At 37.6% G+C, this 18793-nt stretch overlaps 1 protein-coding gene across 5 annotated transcripts in view; it reads right to left on the bottom strand.

Annotated features, from left to right (window-relative positions):
- Positions 1–18793, bottom strand: part of LOC105225581 (MOXD1 homolog 2) — a 101732-nt gene that overhangs the window by 52995 nt on the left and 29944 nt on the right. For 4 of the 5 annotated variants that reach the window (XM_049458375.1, XM_019990018.3, XM_029549915.2 and 1 more), the window contains one exon: positions 3123–5046. In XM_049458375.1, the coding sequence (XP_049314332.1) occupies positions 3123–3665 (543 nt within the window). In that variant the 5' untranslated portion in view covers positions 3666–5046. The remainder of the gene's footprint in view (positions 1–3122; positions 5047–18793) is intronic. The other variant, XM_019990016.3, reaches the window with a different exon arrangement.

Raw genomic sequence — 18793 nt, 5'->3', positions numbered from 1 at the left:
GGCCTCACAAAGTAAAATAATTCGACAAATTATATGAAAGCACATAATATAGGAGTGAGAAGCGGTTTCACAGTGCATCTAACTAATAAAAATTAGTAAATTAAATGCCACACGCCGATATTGCTTTGCCTTTTAATTTCGTTTTTTAAAAACATATAAACCGTGTTTAATTAGTTACTATTAAGACTTTCCATTATTTTCGATTATTCTTTTATTATTCTAGTATTTACAGAACTGTTTTTCGAGATTCGCAAATACCTTTTATTGTTTTAAATATACCTATACAGGATTTGTCCAGAAAGTAATAGGACTGAGTCGATTTAAACTAATTTATTGAACCAATCGCTACAATTCTTTAAAAACTTTCAAAAAAGGCTGACTGCTAGCGCTATTTCCAAGCATTGAAGGTGTCACGGAAGGCATTCTACGGAATAGCCTTGAGATCCGAGGTGCTTGCTGCTTAGATCCGCTCTGTCGTCTTAAAATGCTTGCCTTTCATCGGCCTTTTCCGGCAAGGAAACAAAAAAAGTCCGGGGGCCACATCTGGGCTGCGGGGAAGCTGTGGAAGCATTGGGACACCGGCCTTGGTTAGGTACCATAGCTGTTTATAAGAAAGGCGGAGTTATCGTGGGCAATTTCCAATCGGCTGCGATGGGTTGTCAGACCCGATTGACCTTTCGTAAAACTTGGCGTTGATGGTTTGCCCAAGAGGAAAAAATCATGGTGTCTTTTATGAAAAAAATGACAATGAGCATCGTTTTCAGTTTGGATTTGCTCATTCTTCCCTTTTTTTGCCAAAGAGACGCCGACCCTCCAAAAGACCTGGTGCCACCGAAACACACCGCTTCTTGCTTAAGCAACATCCTGCTCTAACGAACGCTGCATTTTCGGCTTTTACCACTCACAGAAACACGTCCCGCGAAAATGTCCTGACCCTCCAGGTGCTCGGAGACATCTGACCAACTCATTCGCTAGCTAAGAAGGCCCTCTACCGAATCCAGTTGGTGCGCGCACGCTTTGAAGCGGCGGAAGAAAATCAGTTCTATTAACTTCCGGACAAATCTTGTACCTTACTCGTATGTAAAGCTCAGTTTCAGATATAAAAATTAGCATACTATTGCTTGACCTTATAACGTTGCATATTCATAAATACATCAGCCCTTACATATTTCAAAAAGGCTTAATTAAATAATTTAAACTGCACCGTTGAACCTAATTAAGAACGATGGATGCTTTTGCACACATTTAATTATGTAAACCTGTACAGCAACTTGATATTTCGCTTTACAAGAAGAATAAGTATGTTTTTCATGTAATTAAGAAGAAATATCTTATCTCATAAATTTCATTGTTGTTTTCTTGGTTGTATCTTTTTGATGGCTACATCTGAATGTACATTCCTTCGGTTGCCAGTTCAAGAAACTGGTTGTAAAATATAATAAGTACGAAGAACAGCTGCTTAAGACCGGTTTGCTGTGCTTGAAGATTCTGTACGGAAATATGACACTGGCGGCGGCTTTAAAGCATTGCTTGTTGCACATGCAATCAACTATTAACATGCAACTTCCATGCATCGCTGCGATCCACGTTCTTTTACTTAGCTGTTTACCAGATACCGGTTGTACCTCTGTCATTAAAAAAAATTCTGCACAAATAATAATTAAGATTGACAACCCAACTACGAGAAAATTGCATATTAAAGTGCGCTGCAACCAGTGTTGCCACTCACAGCTAACCTTGAGAGAATCACTAGCTGTTACTCTACTTGCATTGGAAACAGTTAGAAATATACGAATATGCGTATAAATAAAGTACCAGGCGGAGAATTTTTTTTGTATTTGTTTGTTATTTACTGTTTTCGACTGAAACAGGAACATAGTTGTATTTTAACATGAAACAGTTTGTGATGAATTTTATTAAGAAGCTCCGACTTTTAATTTAAAAAGTGGCTATTAAGTACAATTGCAAAAAAAATAACAGTTTCTCGCTTAACTTTATAACGGAGTTCTAAGTCAAAGATCTTCAAACCACTTATGATTTTTATATTTTGAAAAGGAGATACAGACATCGAGGTAGGTCGATTTAGCCATGTCTGTCTCTTAGACCGTCTCATTAGACCCAACCTTACGGTGGAATATGCACTTGGAACTAACGCTGTCCCGAGCCACCAGGCAGTAGCGGCACAGCAAGCCAAACATCATCAGTTGGCTGCATACTATGAACGAAAGGCCTACTGTCACTTATATAGAGCAGTTTGCAACCGTATACACCTGATCTGGATGCTGGGGCATAACGTTCCAGCTGGGAGATTACAACCAAGAAAGGCTTAGAGATATGTACCATCAATCTCAACCTATCACATCACCTCAGTCGCGCTCAGCAAGCTCCTGTAATTATGTGCTGGATCTTTGTGACGTGCAAAACCTCAATTATTTTCCATCTATATAGACCGACTGTCTCAATGAAACGAACCAGTCTCACATTTTTTGAGATATCACGCTGAAATTTTATGCACACACTTTTCTCCCAATTTCGGGACCGCTATGGTATAAAGCTGTCATACGAACTGAACGAAAAATATATATGAAAATATAGTTTTTTAATTGACGAGATATATTCACGAAATTTGGAAAGGATTATTGTCCAAAGCAACACTAAAATATTTAAGGAAATTTTCCTGGTCGGATCATTATTGCGTACAGCTTCCATATAAACAAAAAAACTAATGCTACTTGCTAATTAATAAGTGACAATATATGTACATATGTATATGTATATAGGTATTTATATAAATACGGAGTACATACTCAATTGCTTCCTTTAACAATTATGTTACTAAAGTTGCCATAACTCAAAAACTTATGCACTGAAACCTAAAAAGGTTACCATATAATCGGAAATTCTCCTAGTTTCTTCAACAACCTAACAAACCTACATATGTATATACATACATGCGTAGGTCACATAAGTAATGATGGGGATAAAATTTAGACACCATAAAGATAAATATTCTCAGATACAAAGGCAAGAATGAGCGTGAAAACACTTATGAACTGCGTGTGTAAGACCTATTATAGTTGAATGCTTGTGTGAAATATATTTAAGTATATTGTTAAGCTCACCTGAAAATATGTTTGACCCTTGTCTACCCAACCGATGGCGATGTCAGAGCCAGCGAGGCTGCCGTCGGGCGAGAAACCAAATCCAACGTAACCCAGCGTACGTGCTTGTATTTCGAACGTAATATCCTGATTAATGATTGTCCATAAAATGCGAAAATCCTCATTCAAATCGACGGCATGATCCCAGCTCAAAACGTTGCCTTCACCGTCGCCTCCAACCGCACCACTACTCAGAACACCCAAACGACTACCACCTTGACCGGCAATGGTGGTTGTACTGTCTTCGCTACCGTCGCCCACTGTGGCTACCTTAGCTGTCATTGCCGCTGCTGCTGCTGATGCTGTCGATGTTACCGACGCTGTCGCCGCAGCAATTGCCGTCGCCCCTACTGTTGGCGGACAAAGGCAACTCACAGCCACGATGAAACAGGATATAAAACATGTGATTAACGATGACAGCGATGAACTTGAATGTTTCACTTCCTCCTTCCGCACCGTCGCTTTAGAAGTTGCCTTGCGTGTTGTAGACATTGTCGTTGCCATTCCGTTCTAAATTAATGATATCGCGATGAGTGTGCTTGTCCTGTGAGCTTATGAGCGCATGTGTATGTCTGTATATTTCGTGCGAACCGCCTCCCGGCCGCTCGGGTGCGTGTTAATAGTTTTCAAAACGAATGCTAAAAAAATGCAAAGGAATGTGCGTAAGTGTTATGACCGCTTGGTATTTGGCTGCGTATGCCGAGTTTGGCAGTTCGTTTTTATAAATTACGCTTGGGTTGACCAACCTATTTCGTTTGTAGCTGCCAGTCAGCGTTTTGTTGTCGATTGGCTACGTTCTTCACAGCACCTTGGCCGAAATAAATGTATGTATGTCCTGCGAAACCTAAAACCATAAGGATTCAGTTCAACATATGCCTGTAGCGTGCGGCCGACAAGTGCTTCAAAATAAAGTTGACGACAATTGGGCACACGTCATTTATTGCTTTTAAATCCCGCTACGAATGGTTTTAAGACCGATGACTTGCCAAGTCCTTTAACGCTGACGTAGCACGACGCCAACTGCTGTGCTGTTGTTGTTTCCCCCCAAAATTACTTATTACGGCAATAGGCGATAGTTGGGCCGTTTTGCCGTATTAAAAACAATTTTCCCAACCGGTGGCGCCATAAGAGAAAATCTACTGTGATGAGCCTTTTTTATGCGCTGTTGCCTCGTAACAAATGTTGCTTATGACCTAGTATAACAACACACACACACACATACACATGTATGTTCGAAAATCATTTGTATGAATATGTAAGAGCGTATTTTACGGTTTTATGTTCTACTTGCAATTTCACTTTATTTGGGCTTTGCTTTCCTTTGTTTATTCAGTTTTGCTTTCTTTCGTGATTTTGTGTGTGTTTTTCATTTTGATGTCTTGTTTTTTTTTTTGGTGTATCACAGCTCTGATGTTATAAATAGCGTTAAAGTTTGTTGCAAGAATTACTATTTTGGTGGATATGACCATAAGAGCGCGTAAGCAGACGGGTCGCCTCCTACGGTGTCCTCTCGGTTTTATTATTTCGCTTTCTTTTTTATGCTGCTTTAGCAGCTAGAAGTGACAGGCGGCTTTATTTTAATCGGAATTTTATTGTATTTATCCTTGACTTGACATCGGAAGTAGAGACGTGCAGCTTCAGCGCCAAAGCTTCTTACTCTTATAAGGAAAGTTCACTGAGGTAAAGACGTGCGACAAATTTTCTAATTAAGTTTACTTTTGCTCTTCCGTTTACGTCGTCGGTTTTGTGCGTTTTAACGTCTTCGTGTTCTCATGCCGGCATTCACGTAATTTGTACGCGTTCTACCAGTTTCGGTGGCATCAACCTTTCAAGTTGAGTCGTATTCAAGGTGCGTGTACAACTGTGGCAATGCAATGTAGAATGTCTGAAAGGCAGAAAAGACAAGAAAATTACACGTAATTAGTTTAATTTACTTTTGAAAATGTGTTTGATGTGTGTTTAGTTGTTAAATCGAGTATAATTGCATAAATGCACTGAAAAGACGGAATTCAACTGTCAGAAATGTAGCCGTGGAACTGCACGTCGTCTGTTTGCAGAAATTGGCGTGCGCTTGTCGAGCGACGTGGGGTGGATTAGGGATGTTTAATTCCGACAAATACTCGAAAGGAGGGCATGCGCTCATGGTAATGCCATTTTGCTTGGTGGAAATGGAGGAATAAAAATTGCCGTCGATCGTTTGTGTCGATAGCGAGTGGCGAATGTATTGCATATTCATTGATGGACAGAAAGCACTTATAGAAAGGTATTTTACCTTGTATGTGTATAGATAGAATCGGATAGATAGATATTTTAGTTTCATAGAACGTTCTTTTGAGGTAAGCAAATCAGGCAATGCCTACTGCATGATCTTTAAAGCATCTTTCTACCTTTAAAATTGTATATTAAGTTTGAACCCAGAAAAAAACGAGCTGAGTCGGTTAAGGAATGTCCATCTGTCTGCATATACGCGAACTAGTCAGTTTTTGAAATACCACCGTTAAATTTTGCAAACTTCTTTTTCTCTCTAAGAAACTGCTTATTTGTCGGAACCGCCGATATCAAATCACTATAGCATATACATAGCTGCAAAAGTGCTAAGTGCTATGAAAAACTGATTTATTTGACGAGGTATTTTCAATAAATTTGTTATGAATTATTGGCACACCCCTGCTATATTCTCTGTATACATTGTTGAGATACTGCTAATATAGCATATATGTAGCTCCCATTTTCCATCGGATTCAAAACTAACGAATGTTCCATGTTAAGGTACTTTTTTCACTAGCCTACATTTGACAGATCTTGCAGAAGTCGTGTCAAGTTATTATGTTTGGCATTTCATCATGAAAAGACTTACATCTGAACAACGTTTACAAATCGTTCAATTTTTTTACGAAAATTCACGTTCAGGAAATAATGTGTTTCCTGCGCTTCGTTCAACTTACGGCCAACATAATCGGTCTACTGAGCATGCAATTCGCAATACCACCACCCGTCTTGAGACCCAGCATTCATTATTGGATAATATTCGGCCGAATAGACCACGTCCAGCACGTGTGTAAAGTGATGAAAATACAAGTATAGCAACCGTAGCTGAGAGTGGACACGAAGACCGTGGAGAGTCGATTTGGCACCGATCGCAGCATCTCGGACTGACGTATGAAACGCCTTGGCGCATTTTACATCGATATCTTTAATTTAGAGCTTTAAGCGCTGCCATTTCATACAATGGAATCATCGCTCTATATTTCTTCAAAAATGGCGACCGTTGTCGCGCCATGATAACCGACTATTTCACATCTGAAATTGAAGCTCGTGATCTCAGCGACATTTGGTTTCAACAAGACAGACCACACATCGCATCAATCAATGGATTTATTGAGAAAACACTTCGGAGAGCAGATAATTTCACGTTATATGCCGGTCGATTGGCCACCAAGATCGTGTGATATCACACCGTTAGGCTTTTTTCAGTGGGGATATGTAAAGTCTAAGGTCTATGCGGATAACTCCGCTTCGATTCAGACCTTGGAGCTAAACATCGCACGTGTCATGCACCAGTTACCAGTCGAAATGCTCGGACGAATAATCCAAAATTGGACTTAACGGACCATCTGGACTTAGATGATGCAGAAAATTGTTCAACTAAATTTGTCCCCCTCGTGTTACTTGTGTGAACACAATGCGCAATATCAAAAGAGTATCTGCCGATAATGCGCAACAGAAAAGTCCTAGTCTGAACACGGTCTAGTAGAACGTCAAAAATTCTCGAAAAAATAATGAAATTTTAAATAACTGAAACCTGCCAGTTATCGACTTTAACTTTGAATCGTAAACGTACTATAAAATATGTAACATTAAATTCTGCGTTACTTAAGTGCCCTCATGAGGAGACATTAAACAAGAGCCTTGTGTGAATTTTCTCAATTATGAATAATCATGTGATAAAATTACCTTGAGTAACAGAAGAGTCTTTGCGCAATAACACACTGGTTGTACAAAAACTCTTATCAATTTTGAACATTGCAGAGTGATGCAAATGTATTCAATTAAAATAAAAAAGAGAGAAAAGTGAAAACACTGCTAAATAATTCACCGATCTTCCATCCACGCCAGAAGAGGACTTAGTCAATTTCAAATTTCGCCCTATGGCTATAGTATATATGTAGTATATACATATATCTTAGTTATGAGTTTTAAAAACGTATTCTGTTATATGTAAAAGCGTAAGAGAACGAGAATGGCTGCTGGGAGCATTATATTCAAAGTAACCTAAAGTTGCTCTTCGCTTAGTCGTTGCATCTGAGTGAAACAAGTCTAATAAAATTACTTTGTGAATTAACTGCGCTTGGCAACGTTACAAAATGGTGAGTATGTAAAGGAAAATAGCTCCCGGATACATATTAACAGCTTACATCAATTTTCTAACGGGCTTGTAGCTGCAGTGATGAGGAAGATTACATAAACGAAGGATAGAAGTTGTAAGTACATAAAAGTAATAAGCACGAGGATTGCCCCACAATTACTTAGAAGAGAGATACATTTATGCGACAACTGTATAGATGGAAAATTGTAAATGCTAACATCCTTATCTCTTTATGGATTCTATGAAATGATTTGTAATCTTTTGAAAATTTGTTGGCATAAAACTTTCACTGCTGAACCTGAGCATTTGCCACTTGGAGTACCATTTGGTTCGGAATCTATAATATACAATTCCTACTAGAAAATATATATTTCTATGAAAAACGGGTTTTTTAATAGGACTACTACTTTTGTATCGCAGACCGATAGCAACATCAAACGATGACATATTTTTTCTCGCTCTTTTCACATTTCTCTTAAGTAAGGTTTGCCATTTTATCATGGATAGATATACGATCCAACAACGAGTCGAAATTATTAAAATTTACCCCCGAAATTCGGAGTCAATAGCCTCAACTTTAAGAGCGCTATGTCCAATTATGGTCATCATAATCATCTTGTCAGAACAACAATTTAGCGTCTAGGGGAAAAATTTGAACCCACAGGCACAGTACAAAATGTTCCCGTGCCAATGAGACAAAGAAATGCCAGTAGTATTGAGCATATTCCTGCCGCTAATGCATCATTAAGGAAGATCCAAATCAGTCTCTCACACGTCGTTCTCAAGCGATGGACATCTCTGTGACGTCGCTGTGACGAATTTTACGAAAAGATCTTGGCTTACAAATTTACGAAAAAAACTGAAGCCGCTTGACCACCAGAATGGTCGTATGTTCGTAATACGGATTTTTAACGAAAAATCATCTACAGCAGTCTTGGGGTACGAGTCATCATTGCATCCCGAAAAAACTACAGTTTGGTGCGGTTTATGGGTCGGCGGCGTCGCTGGACCGTTCTTCTTCCGTGATGATCAAGACCGGTACGTTACTGTGAATGGGAATCGCTACCGCTCAACGATATCCGAATATTTTTGACCCGAATTGGATGATATGTACTTGGACAGTGAATGACACAATCGATTTATTGAAAAGTTTGGTGGACGTGTTATCTAATAATCATATTTTGACGCCGTTAGAATATTTTCTGTGCAGTCAAGTCTATAGTCTACAGTCTGTGCCAACAAACCAGCGACGATTGATGAATATTGAACGTGAAATTGCAGCAGTATCGACCGATTTATGCTTGAAAACCGTCGAAAATTGGGTTCAGCGTCTGGACTTCTGCAAGCGTACCCGTGATGGCCATGCAAAAGAAATCGAGTTTCGTACATAATGGCATCGGATGTACTTTCACAGGAGTAATAATAAAAATTTTGTAGCGCTCTTATTGAAAACCCCGTTATGATAACTGCTAGATTCAACATAACAGCTAACACATAACAACACTTGCAACTGCAGCGGGAAATATGTAAGTTTTCATTTAGAAATTCTATTTAAGATTATATTAAGTTGATATAATTTTCAAAATAAAGCGTTCTGTATTAAATTGGCGCCCGAACGCTTCTCTTTGTTTGTATGACAACTATATGTATACGATATTGGCGGTTCTGGCAAATGAGTTTCTTGGGAAAAAAACTGAGGGACTCGTTCGCGTATATGTATATATACAGCCAGACATGGGAGTGACAGACGAAGAGACGAACAGACATGACTAAATCGATTCAGCTCGTCATGCTGACCGATTCTATTTTATAGTGTATCTGACTTTTCCTTCTGGGTTCTACAAACTTCGTGACTCAGGGTGTAATAAATGTCGCTCAATGAGAAATACATATATGATATTATGTGTCTGTAAACTAAAAGTAAATATCTAATATATTTCAGAAATATCCTTGTCTCTATATTTTAATTATTACACCCTCTATCTATAAACTGGATAGTTTAAAAAGTGAAAACAGGAAGAATAACGAGAAATTTCCGAGATAGCTCCGACCAACCAAAACATGTGTAATTTTTTGATGAGAGTTTCATAATTAAAATTTTATCTAGCACTCTTTGAAGGAATTATGCGTTATTCTGTAATAGCAAATAGAAACTGTATGGTTCATATCAGCAAAATTTTCCGTAGATGGTTTCACCATTTGCCAAACGAACCTTAAACATTTTATGAATTGGTGTACAGGAAACTATATTAGCTTGAACTAATATACATATGTTTAATACTTATCACTCTTATTTGATAGAAAGAAGCCTCCTACGTGGTATTTCTAGAGTTAAGGATTCGGGAATATACTTCGACACAAAATTTAATTCATCCATAATCACTTATAAAACATCTTGGTTCGGAAGCGGCGCAATGATTGAATTGAAATTTATTTTTAATTAATATAGTTAAAACATTAATGCTACAGTGGGGTGGACAGGCATATGGCAATATATCCACCAGATGCCAATGAAAAGAGTTCAGCGGCTCACTGTGCTCTACATAACGAAAGCTCTAAGATCGACTAATGGAAGCATGAATATCTACATATAGGAATTAGGAATAGGCTTGGTAGACTTCGACTACATGATCCCACTATTCAAATGGTAAAGATTCAAAAAAAAAAAATTACGAAAAAATAAAGTAAAAGTCACAAAATTTGTGTTTTTTTTTAATTTTTCACATACATTTTGAGGTTATGTAAAAAGGCGTTAATACAAACGTTGTAAATCTTTTCATCACTTACTAATTTAACATATATAAGTTTTTTTATAGCACACGTAGTGTTATATATATATATTTATAAACTGATTCAGCAAAAATAGTTAGACTTTCTTCATAATTTTAAAGATATTGATTTATTCTTTAAATTATAATATATATGTTCTCCCTCAAAGTAATCTCATTTGACCCCAATAAACTTCCGCCAACGTTTTCTCCAATTCTTGAAATAGTTATTCAAGCCAATTTCCGGAATAGCCTTCAATGCGCGTAGCAATTCACGTTTGACTTAAAAAGATTTCCCCGGAGCGCCCGTTTGAGTTTGATGAATAGCCAGAAGTCTGACGGAACTAAATCAGGCGAATGCTGTTGTTGTGCCACGATATTGATTGAAAAATCGGCGAAAAACTCACGAAGAATCAGTGCGGTACGGTGCATTATTGTGGTGCAAAAACCAAGAGTTGTCGGCCTACATTTCCGACCTCTTTTTACAAATAGCTTTACGCAAACGACGCATAATATTAAAAAAATAGTCATTGTTGATGGTTGGCTAGTCGGAACGAATTCCGAGTGCATTATACCTTGATAACCGAAGAAAACTGTTAACATGGCCTTGGTTTTGGTCTGTGAGACAATAGACGTTAACGCGACGCCGGACAAATTCAGTGATTTCGGAACCAATAGTGCTTTTAATTTTTTTAGGCCCAAATGTTCTTTCAAAATGGTTTTCACTGATATCCCAAGGATTCCAGTAAGATTTTTGACTGTTAGTCGTCGATTCTCCAGCACCATTTCTTTATTTTTGTGATGTGTTCTCATCTGTTGATTTTGATGGCCGTCATGGACGTGGTTCATCGTCAACGGGCTCTCGCCTTTCTTTGCATAATTTGTACCAATCAAAAACACTTACACGCAAGTGGCCTTTTTCAACATTCTGAACGTTTCGGCAACAGAAATTTGATTTCACACACAAAAATTAATGCACTTTAGTTGTAGAATTATTTCACTCATCGTAAACATCGCCGCATGCACTTTATGTACTTCAGAAAGACAACCGTGTATTAAACACTAATGATTATTTTGATGTCACTGACAGTCATACCAACCTAAACAAAAAATATTTCGACAAATGGGGTTTCGCATGAAATTTAAATTAAAAAGTCTTACTATTTTTTGCCAACAGTCGTTTTTCCTTTCGTCTATGAACTTATAAGTGATGTTGCCATGTTTTGCATTCTTGGGGACGATTTATTATATCTAGTTCTGACAGCAATATGTAGTACATATATGTAAACCTATCTGTGATCAACGATTGTTTTGTTTCATTACAACTTCGCGCTAAAACTCATTTGTTGAATTCAGGACAGTATATACTTGTAGGAAAATAAAAAATCTGAAAAATGGTTGTTTGGTTGAAATATGTTATAATTGTCCGATCTGTATGATTTCAACAAATAATCAGCACAACATCAAAATACAACTGTGTATTACGTTTTATTCGGATATCTCAAAAGTTTTCGAAAAAATGTTTATAATCCTTAAAATTTAAACTACAGCTAAAGTTTCTTAGGCAAAGTTATTCAGAATGATTCATAGAACATTTTCTACTTATGCGATTTTTCCGTTATTGACGCCCTATCAATCGACCCACCCTACTAACCATACACTATAATTGGATTTGATAACATAATCATTATTAAACCTTTAAATCCAGAAGCATCTGAAATTAATTCAAATCACTTAGAATGCTTATGTGTCTATAAAATGTACATGTGTGAGCGAATGCTTTATTATCACAAACACATATGTACATATATTCTTATATATATTTGCTCGTATATGAAACAGAAGGGAGTAGGAAAATATTTTTAATTTGTTTGTCTTTAATCGCCCTTTTCTTCGCACTCAATTATGTGTTAATTGATGATCGAAAGTCCCATCGAATCACTCAAGCAACAGAGTCGATTCTCTAAGGTTTTGTGTGCGCACATACATACAAATGCATACTTCTGTTTGTGTAGGCAGATAAGTTTATGTAAATAAGTGAGAATTAAGAAAATATATATATACATATGTATATATGTATGTACATGTATAAAGCAACACACATGCGTGAATAAATCTCCTTGCATTGTCATCGATACTGACAACTATTGAACATATAATGTGCATTTTATTCTATATCCAAAAAGTTCGGTTATTTTTAGGACCCACCTTCAATTTGCTCTCTACTCTGCTTCAAATATACATACATACGCACGCATGTAAATATATGGAGATATATGCACAAACATACATATGAATATTATATTTAAAATGCCTCGTAAATCACATGCTGCTAACATCATTTAATCTAAATGAGCTTTTCCGTAGAAAACAAGCAGACTGCACATGCCAATGCCGCCAATAATGGCTTGAGAAATATAAGATACTCATGTACCTATTTGTATATTTGTACATATATTTTAAGTGTTTGAGATATGTAGAAACTATAAAATGCAGCACTTATCTGTGGCAAAGATCTCGACCATTAAAAACAACACGCCACCATCAGTTAATACCATGACATACCTTTGTATGTGTGCGTGTGTATGTGTTCAAACACATTTACATACATACATACATACATACATGTTTTTTATAAAAATTATACGCGCGTTTAGGCGTATGTAATGCATTCTTAAAACTTCAATAAAATAAAGAAACTGGAATATAATAAAGTGAGAGAGATTCAGTCGCATCATTACCACCGTTTCCATACTTGTGTATGGTGATACTTACAAGCCTGTACGAGAGCGATGCCAGCAACTGGCCAACCTCGAATTAAGAGAGCACAACGCTTCGAAAAGTGGCAGCGGCGAAGTATGTAGAGTGCTTGAAGGGTGTTGCTAAACAATGTATGAAACAAGAAAAAACGTTTACTTCGGCTGCACCGAAGCTATAATACCCTTCACAAAAAAAAAAGTTCCATACAAGAACTTGACCTTGATCGTTCATATGTGTACTTATGGCGGTCTATATGATATATGTTCACTTTTTGGAATGGCTTTAAACGAGAGAAGAGACCTAAATCTGGTGAATACGGTGGTTGATCTATGGTATTCATTGCATTATGCATGTCCAAAAAGACCGTTAATGATATTCTCATTGAAAAAAGTTCAGCTTTATCGGGGCGAGTTGAGTAAGAACGCGTTTCATACCCAAATTATGCACCAATATCATTCGAACGAGCTCTCTTGCCATCTCTCTAACACTTGCCTGACATTTTTCAAGCACCATAACCTTCACTTTTTAATATTTTCATCGGTTGAAGAGGTCGAAATTCGTCCAGAACATGGCATGTCTTCAGCGATTTTATTAAACTGAATCACCGTAAGCCTTTTTAATTACCAGGTGCTTTTTTATCTTAATATATTTTTTAGGTCTCCGACGCTTCCTTTTTACTGTTACAAACTTTGTGACAAACTAAATATACCCTGTACAGGGTATAAATATTCACACACCTTCCTACCTATTTTAATATTTATATATGCACATAAGTATGCATGTAAATAGTTGCTGACAGTTTCATAAGTTATTGCGTGCTGTGCGCCACTTCACTAGTATGTATTCACATAAGTATGTATATTTATGCACCCATTCTTATATATGTATGTATGTAGCCATACATGTGTGTATAAAACACACACAGTCTAAGGCAGCCGCAGTCATGAGCAACCACAAGCAACTTCCAACGATCACTCCGTCGGATTAGGCACCGGAAAATACATACATATCTACGATAAAAGTGGGAATCGGGCGAGACTGTGGGCAGTGGAGATGCTTCGATCTGGCTCGAATGCTTTGCTTATCTTTGACTGGTGCATTTAAAAATGTCTTAGATTTAATGTGACACCGCTGATATTACATAAAATATATACTTACACAACATACGACGGAGTAACCGAATAATATGGCTGTATAAATTAGGCATAGCACATGGCTGACTGGCGGCCGCTGTGCCTGTCTGTCTTGTGCTGTAAATGCATACATTAAGAGATCGTAGACATGCGTAGGCATATGTGCAGTGGGGATTTTCATTAGCTCGCTTAAAGAGAAAACTTTTAGTTATATTGAATTTGATAATTAAATGCTTTTAGTAAACATAAATAAAAGTCACCGCTATCATCAGGGTTCGGATGTTGATGAGCAAATGAGGTGTCAAAACGTAGGTGAAATATTGAAAAAAACGTTTTAAGAATTTTTTTGACAATATTCATATTCTACCCATGATGAAACCCTTAAAATAATGGGGGATTTGGGAAGCGACCAAAAATGGGGAAAAGGCTAGATACGAGTATAACACAAGCGCTCAAATTTCTTCATTGCAGCATTAACTGTACATTAACTGTAGACTGAAGCAAGAAGTGAATATTTTTAAGAAATATCGGCATGCAATGAGTTTTTCACTTGGTTTAGCAGGTTTGGAGTTAAAAACTTTAAAACAGCATGTCTTTACCGTGCAAACAGGTTTCATCAAATTCCAAGCCATTACCTTACTACCACCGTATTTCGCAGTTGCAATAATTATTGTGAATAAGAGTACGGTCTTATTAATTTTTATATCGTTCACCGATTCATTGGAAGGTATTCGCTACCGTCTAGTGAACAATTATATTTCAAAGGGTTGTCTTATAAAAACTCATTCATTAACCGAAATAATGTCTATAATGTTCTATAATGGATTCGTCTGTTGATAGCCGCTCGAAATGGCCGCTCTCGCTAATAAGATTGAAAGTGTTCAAAAGAACGACACCCATCGGCAACTCCGGTTCACTGCGTACTCGCAAGGAGGCGGAATGAGGAAAGTTCTTTGATTGCCATTCACTTGGGAGTGACCAGAAAAGATTATTTTACATATGGGTCAAGTAGCTCCCTACTTCCCGTCTTAAATCAAGTATACTCTCGGTAGCCAAGAACATCCGTTTGAAGTCTAGCTAAAATGAGAAAGCCAACAAGCCCTCCCCAGGGTTTTGCGTTGGGTTTGTAACCCACCATATAAAAAACGCCCCAATGAAAATCAAACAACAACCTCAGAATATCTCGACGAAGAAAAACCAAACTCTATCAGTCACTCATTATTCCCGCCCTGCTATATGGCGCAGAGGCACGGACCATGACGATATCTGATGAGACGACGTTACTAGTTTTCGAGGGAAAGGTTCTGAGGAAGATTTATGACACTTTGCGTATTGGCAACGGCAAATACGGCAGTCGATGAACGAGAGCTGTATGAGATATATGACGACATTGAAATAGTTCTGCGAATTAAGAGGCAGCGGCTGCGCAGGCTAGGTCATGTCTTCCGAATGGATGAAAACACTCCAGCTCTGAGAGTATTCGACGCAGTACATGCCGGTGGAAGCAAAGAAAAAAGAAGACCTACACTCCGTTGGAAGGACCAAGTGGAGAAGGACCTGGCTTCGCTTGGAATATCCAATTGGCGCCAAACAGCGAAAAGAAGGATTGCCGCGCTGTTGTAAACTCGGTTATAACCGCGTACGATATGTCTATGGCAATAAAGTAGACGAATAAAAGGTGCAAAATTTATTTGCGTTGACTTTATTTTCAAAAAAAATTCAAAAGGTGGACTATTTTTATTAAAATCAGATATATGCACAGATCAGATATATGCACATTTATTTAATATCTCACATGTTAACCGATATATAATATGCGGTGGAAAATCAACTGGAGGTTTGAAAATCTTTATATTAACCATAAGGGTTATATTGACGCGATTCTACCCATTTCGGACAGAAAATATTTTCCCCGAATTCCAATTACATATTGACTGATATTTTCAGCAAATTTTTGTATATATTTTTGTATTTTGTGGTCCACATTTTTTTCTCTTCATAAAACGTCACAGACTAATGAAATCAAAATAAACTGTGCTTTCTTAAATTGAATGAATTATTTTTCCATGATTTGCAGCTAGACTGATTGGCTTTCCGTAGCCAATTTAGCAAATAGTTTTACAGTTACTCCTCCCTTAAAATGCTCAAATTATATATATTTACTATTTGCATATGAAGTTAAGTTCGTTATACATACATACATACGAAGGAAATGCTAAGTTCCAATGCGTTTCTAAAATTATGTAAATTTGTTTAGAAACTTCCTTTACACATTGGACATTTGAGCATTTGCATACTTATTGAGCACTGTTTTCGAACGACCGGTGCTCATATTGTCCATAGTTGCATTCCCGCTTCTTCATCGGTGGTGCATGTATTTGTACGTGATTGTCATGCTAATCGGACAACAATTTGGAAAGGTTGGCAAAATAATTTCGTATGAGATCACGCTATGGCTTTGATTTGGCTCACAATACGAATGTGCAATTAACACGGTCGTAAGGTCTCGTACAGTAATCTAACTCGCCAGTGTTATACATATTCGGAACGCATGTGCGGCAACCCTCATGTGACCGTTGATTACCACAGTCCCCTTTCATTCAAACACAATTCAAAAACATAATATGAAAAGAAGTACGGCTGCGTCTGAAACACCAATAACAAAAACAACAAAATTTCGCTGATTTAACAAGATAAATCGCATCAGTTTCCATCGGTTGAACCAAACAAATGCCAAACTGAGACACGTACATACATGTGTGGCTATGAGTGTGTGCAAGTTAAGGAAAAGCTCAAAAAAGCTTATTCTAGACTCTGGAGTGCAATAAATTTTACTGGTGACGAGCGAAAAATTTTAAATGTGAACACAGTAAGCACTACTAGTACATACATATACATATAAACTTTGTAACCGGGCGGAACTTGCTCATGCGTATAAATTTATGCACATAGCGCAAGCATTTGACCTTCCATACATTTCAGAGCGAGTTAAAGAACCCGAGAGAAAATATTGCAACATTTTGTTAGAATAGCCGATATTTAAAATATACTCATCCCCAGCGCTAAAAAATTTGGCGGAGTTCCTCAACCGCTTTCTATAAATCTCATATAATACCGAGAGAATACTCCAAGTGCTTAGTAAATATGAGAGATGTGCTAAATGTTCTTAATATTAATAGATAAGACACCCGAGTACTTAGCAAAAACCTTTAAACTAAGTTTGACTTAACCTTTAATTTACAACTTGAACATTGAGTATAATTCATACATTTTACGGGAGAGGTTAGGTTAGGTTTACTTAACCGTCCCGCTGTTACACCGAACATAGACCTACTGGTCCTCAGTAATGCTAGATGTAGGCTCAGTTTAGTTTTTAATTGTCATATAGGTCGCTAATTTTTTTGCGATCTTGATATTTTGACATTTCATCTAGTCTTTCAAACTACTAAGCTCCGGGATATCTAAGACTAGTTATGAATAAAGCTGGACAGAAATATAATAGGGGCTCCAGCGGCAGAGGTTAAATTAAGAATTTACCTGAAGAAAAAATAGAGGAGTCAATAAAATATTTATTCGGTCGGCATTTAAAAAATGGGAAAAAGTATTACATCAAATTAAGAATTTTTCGTTAAGCATAAAATTTCTTTATGACAATAAATCTTCAAGCTGTGTCAAAATAAGTTGTCAGTTAAGTGGAGTTGAAATATTTGTAATACTACTCAAAAGTCCACCCATCTATGCCCAGAAGCTGCACATGTGACTGGCTTAATAATTCTTGCTGACCTTTCACTGACTGACATATGCACGTACATCAGAAACGATTGTTATATGATACTTCTGTAAACTTTTGTGTATTTATCTACGTTGAGGGCTTGTACAAACAACTGCAAGTATGGCGGTAAGTGCGAACATGGGAACAAATAGAGTCCTTGTATGCTCTGGTCCATGAACACATACATATATGAATGTATGCATGTTGAACCTCCTGGAATTTGGTTGTATGCATTTAAAGCTTGTCTATGCTATCAGAGTCAGAAACACCGCCACATTCTCGGTGATAAAGTGCTCCAAATGTCTGTTTCCTTGCACACCAGTGCCACTAACTCGAACTGTGTGGGTGTAGCGATCCAGACGTAGACAACGCATAATAACTCTTGCAACTCGGCATGTATGTGTACCTCAATCAGCCACCATAGTGCCGAGAGCGCGAGTATGCAGCAATACATTGCAACTCGTCAAGCTACGAACCGCATCAAGTGGAAAGCTAGAGAGAGAAGCCAAAATCATTTCGATAGTCATAGTATGGTTGTGAAGCTTGCAGCCCGAGAGCGATAGAATTCGTTGTGATTATAATGGTGAAAGCTGAAAACGGTTAAGGAAACCGGAGTAGTAATGCATCAGCTGCGTAAATACAGAATAAACAATGTGCTTGACAGCAATCGTAGTAACACTTGCAAGCACACTCCTGAAATATGGTGCTTTGGTGTTATCACGCTCACGTATAAACCACGAGCATTTTGGTGTACATCCGCGGAATTCATTCTCGAAATGCAGCAAATTTCTGACAGCATGAGGCCAGCCTGGATTTAGATTTCCTAGCAACGG

Source organism: Bactrocera dorsalis, chromosome 5, assembly GCF_023373825.1.
Source record: "Bactrocera dorsalis isolate Fly_Bdor chromosome 5, ASM2337382v1, whole genome shotgun sequence".
Lineage (NCBI taxonomy): Eukaryota > Metazoa > Arthropoda > Insecta > Diptera > Tephritidae > Bactrocera > Bactrocera dorsalis.
Note: the sequence above shows the minus strand (reverse complement) of the source record. Positions and strands in the feature narration are given on the sequence as shown.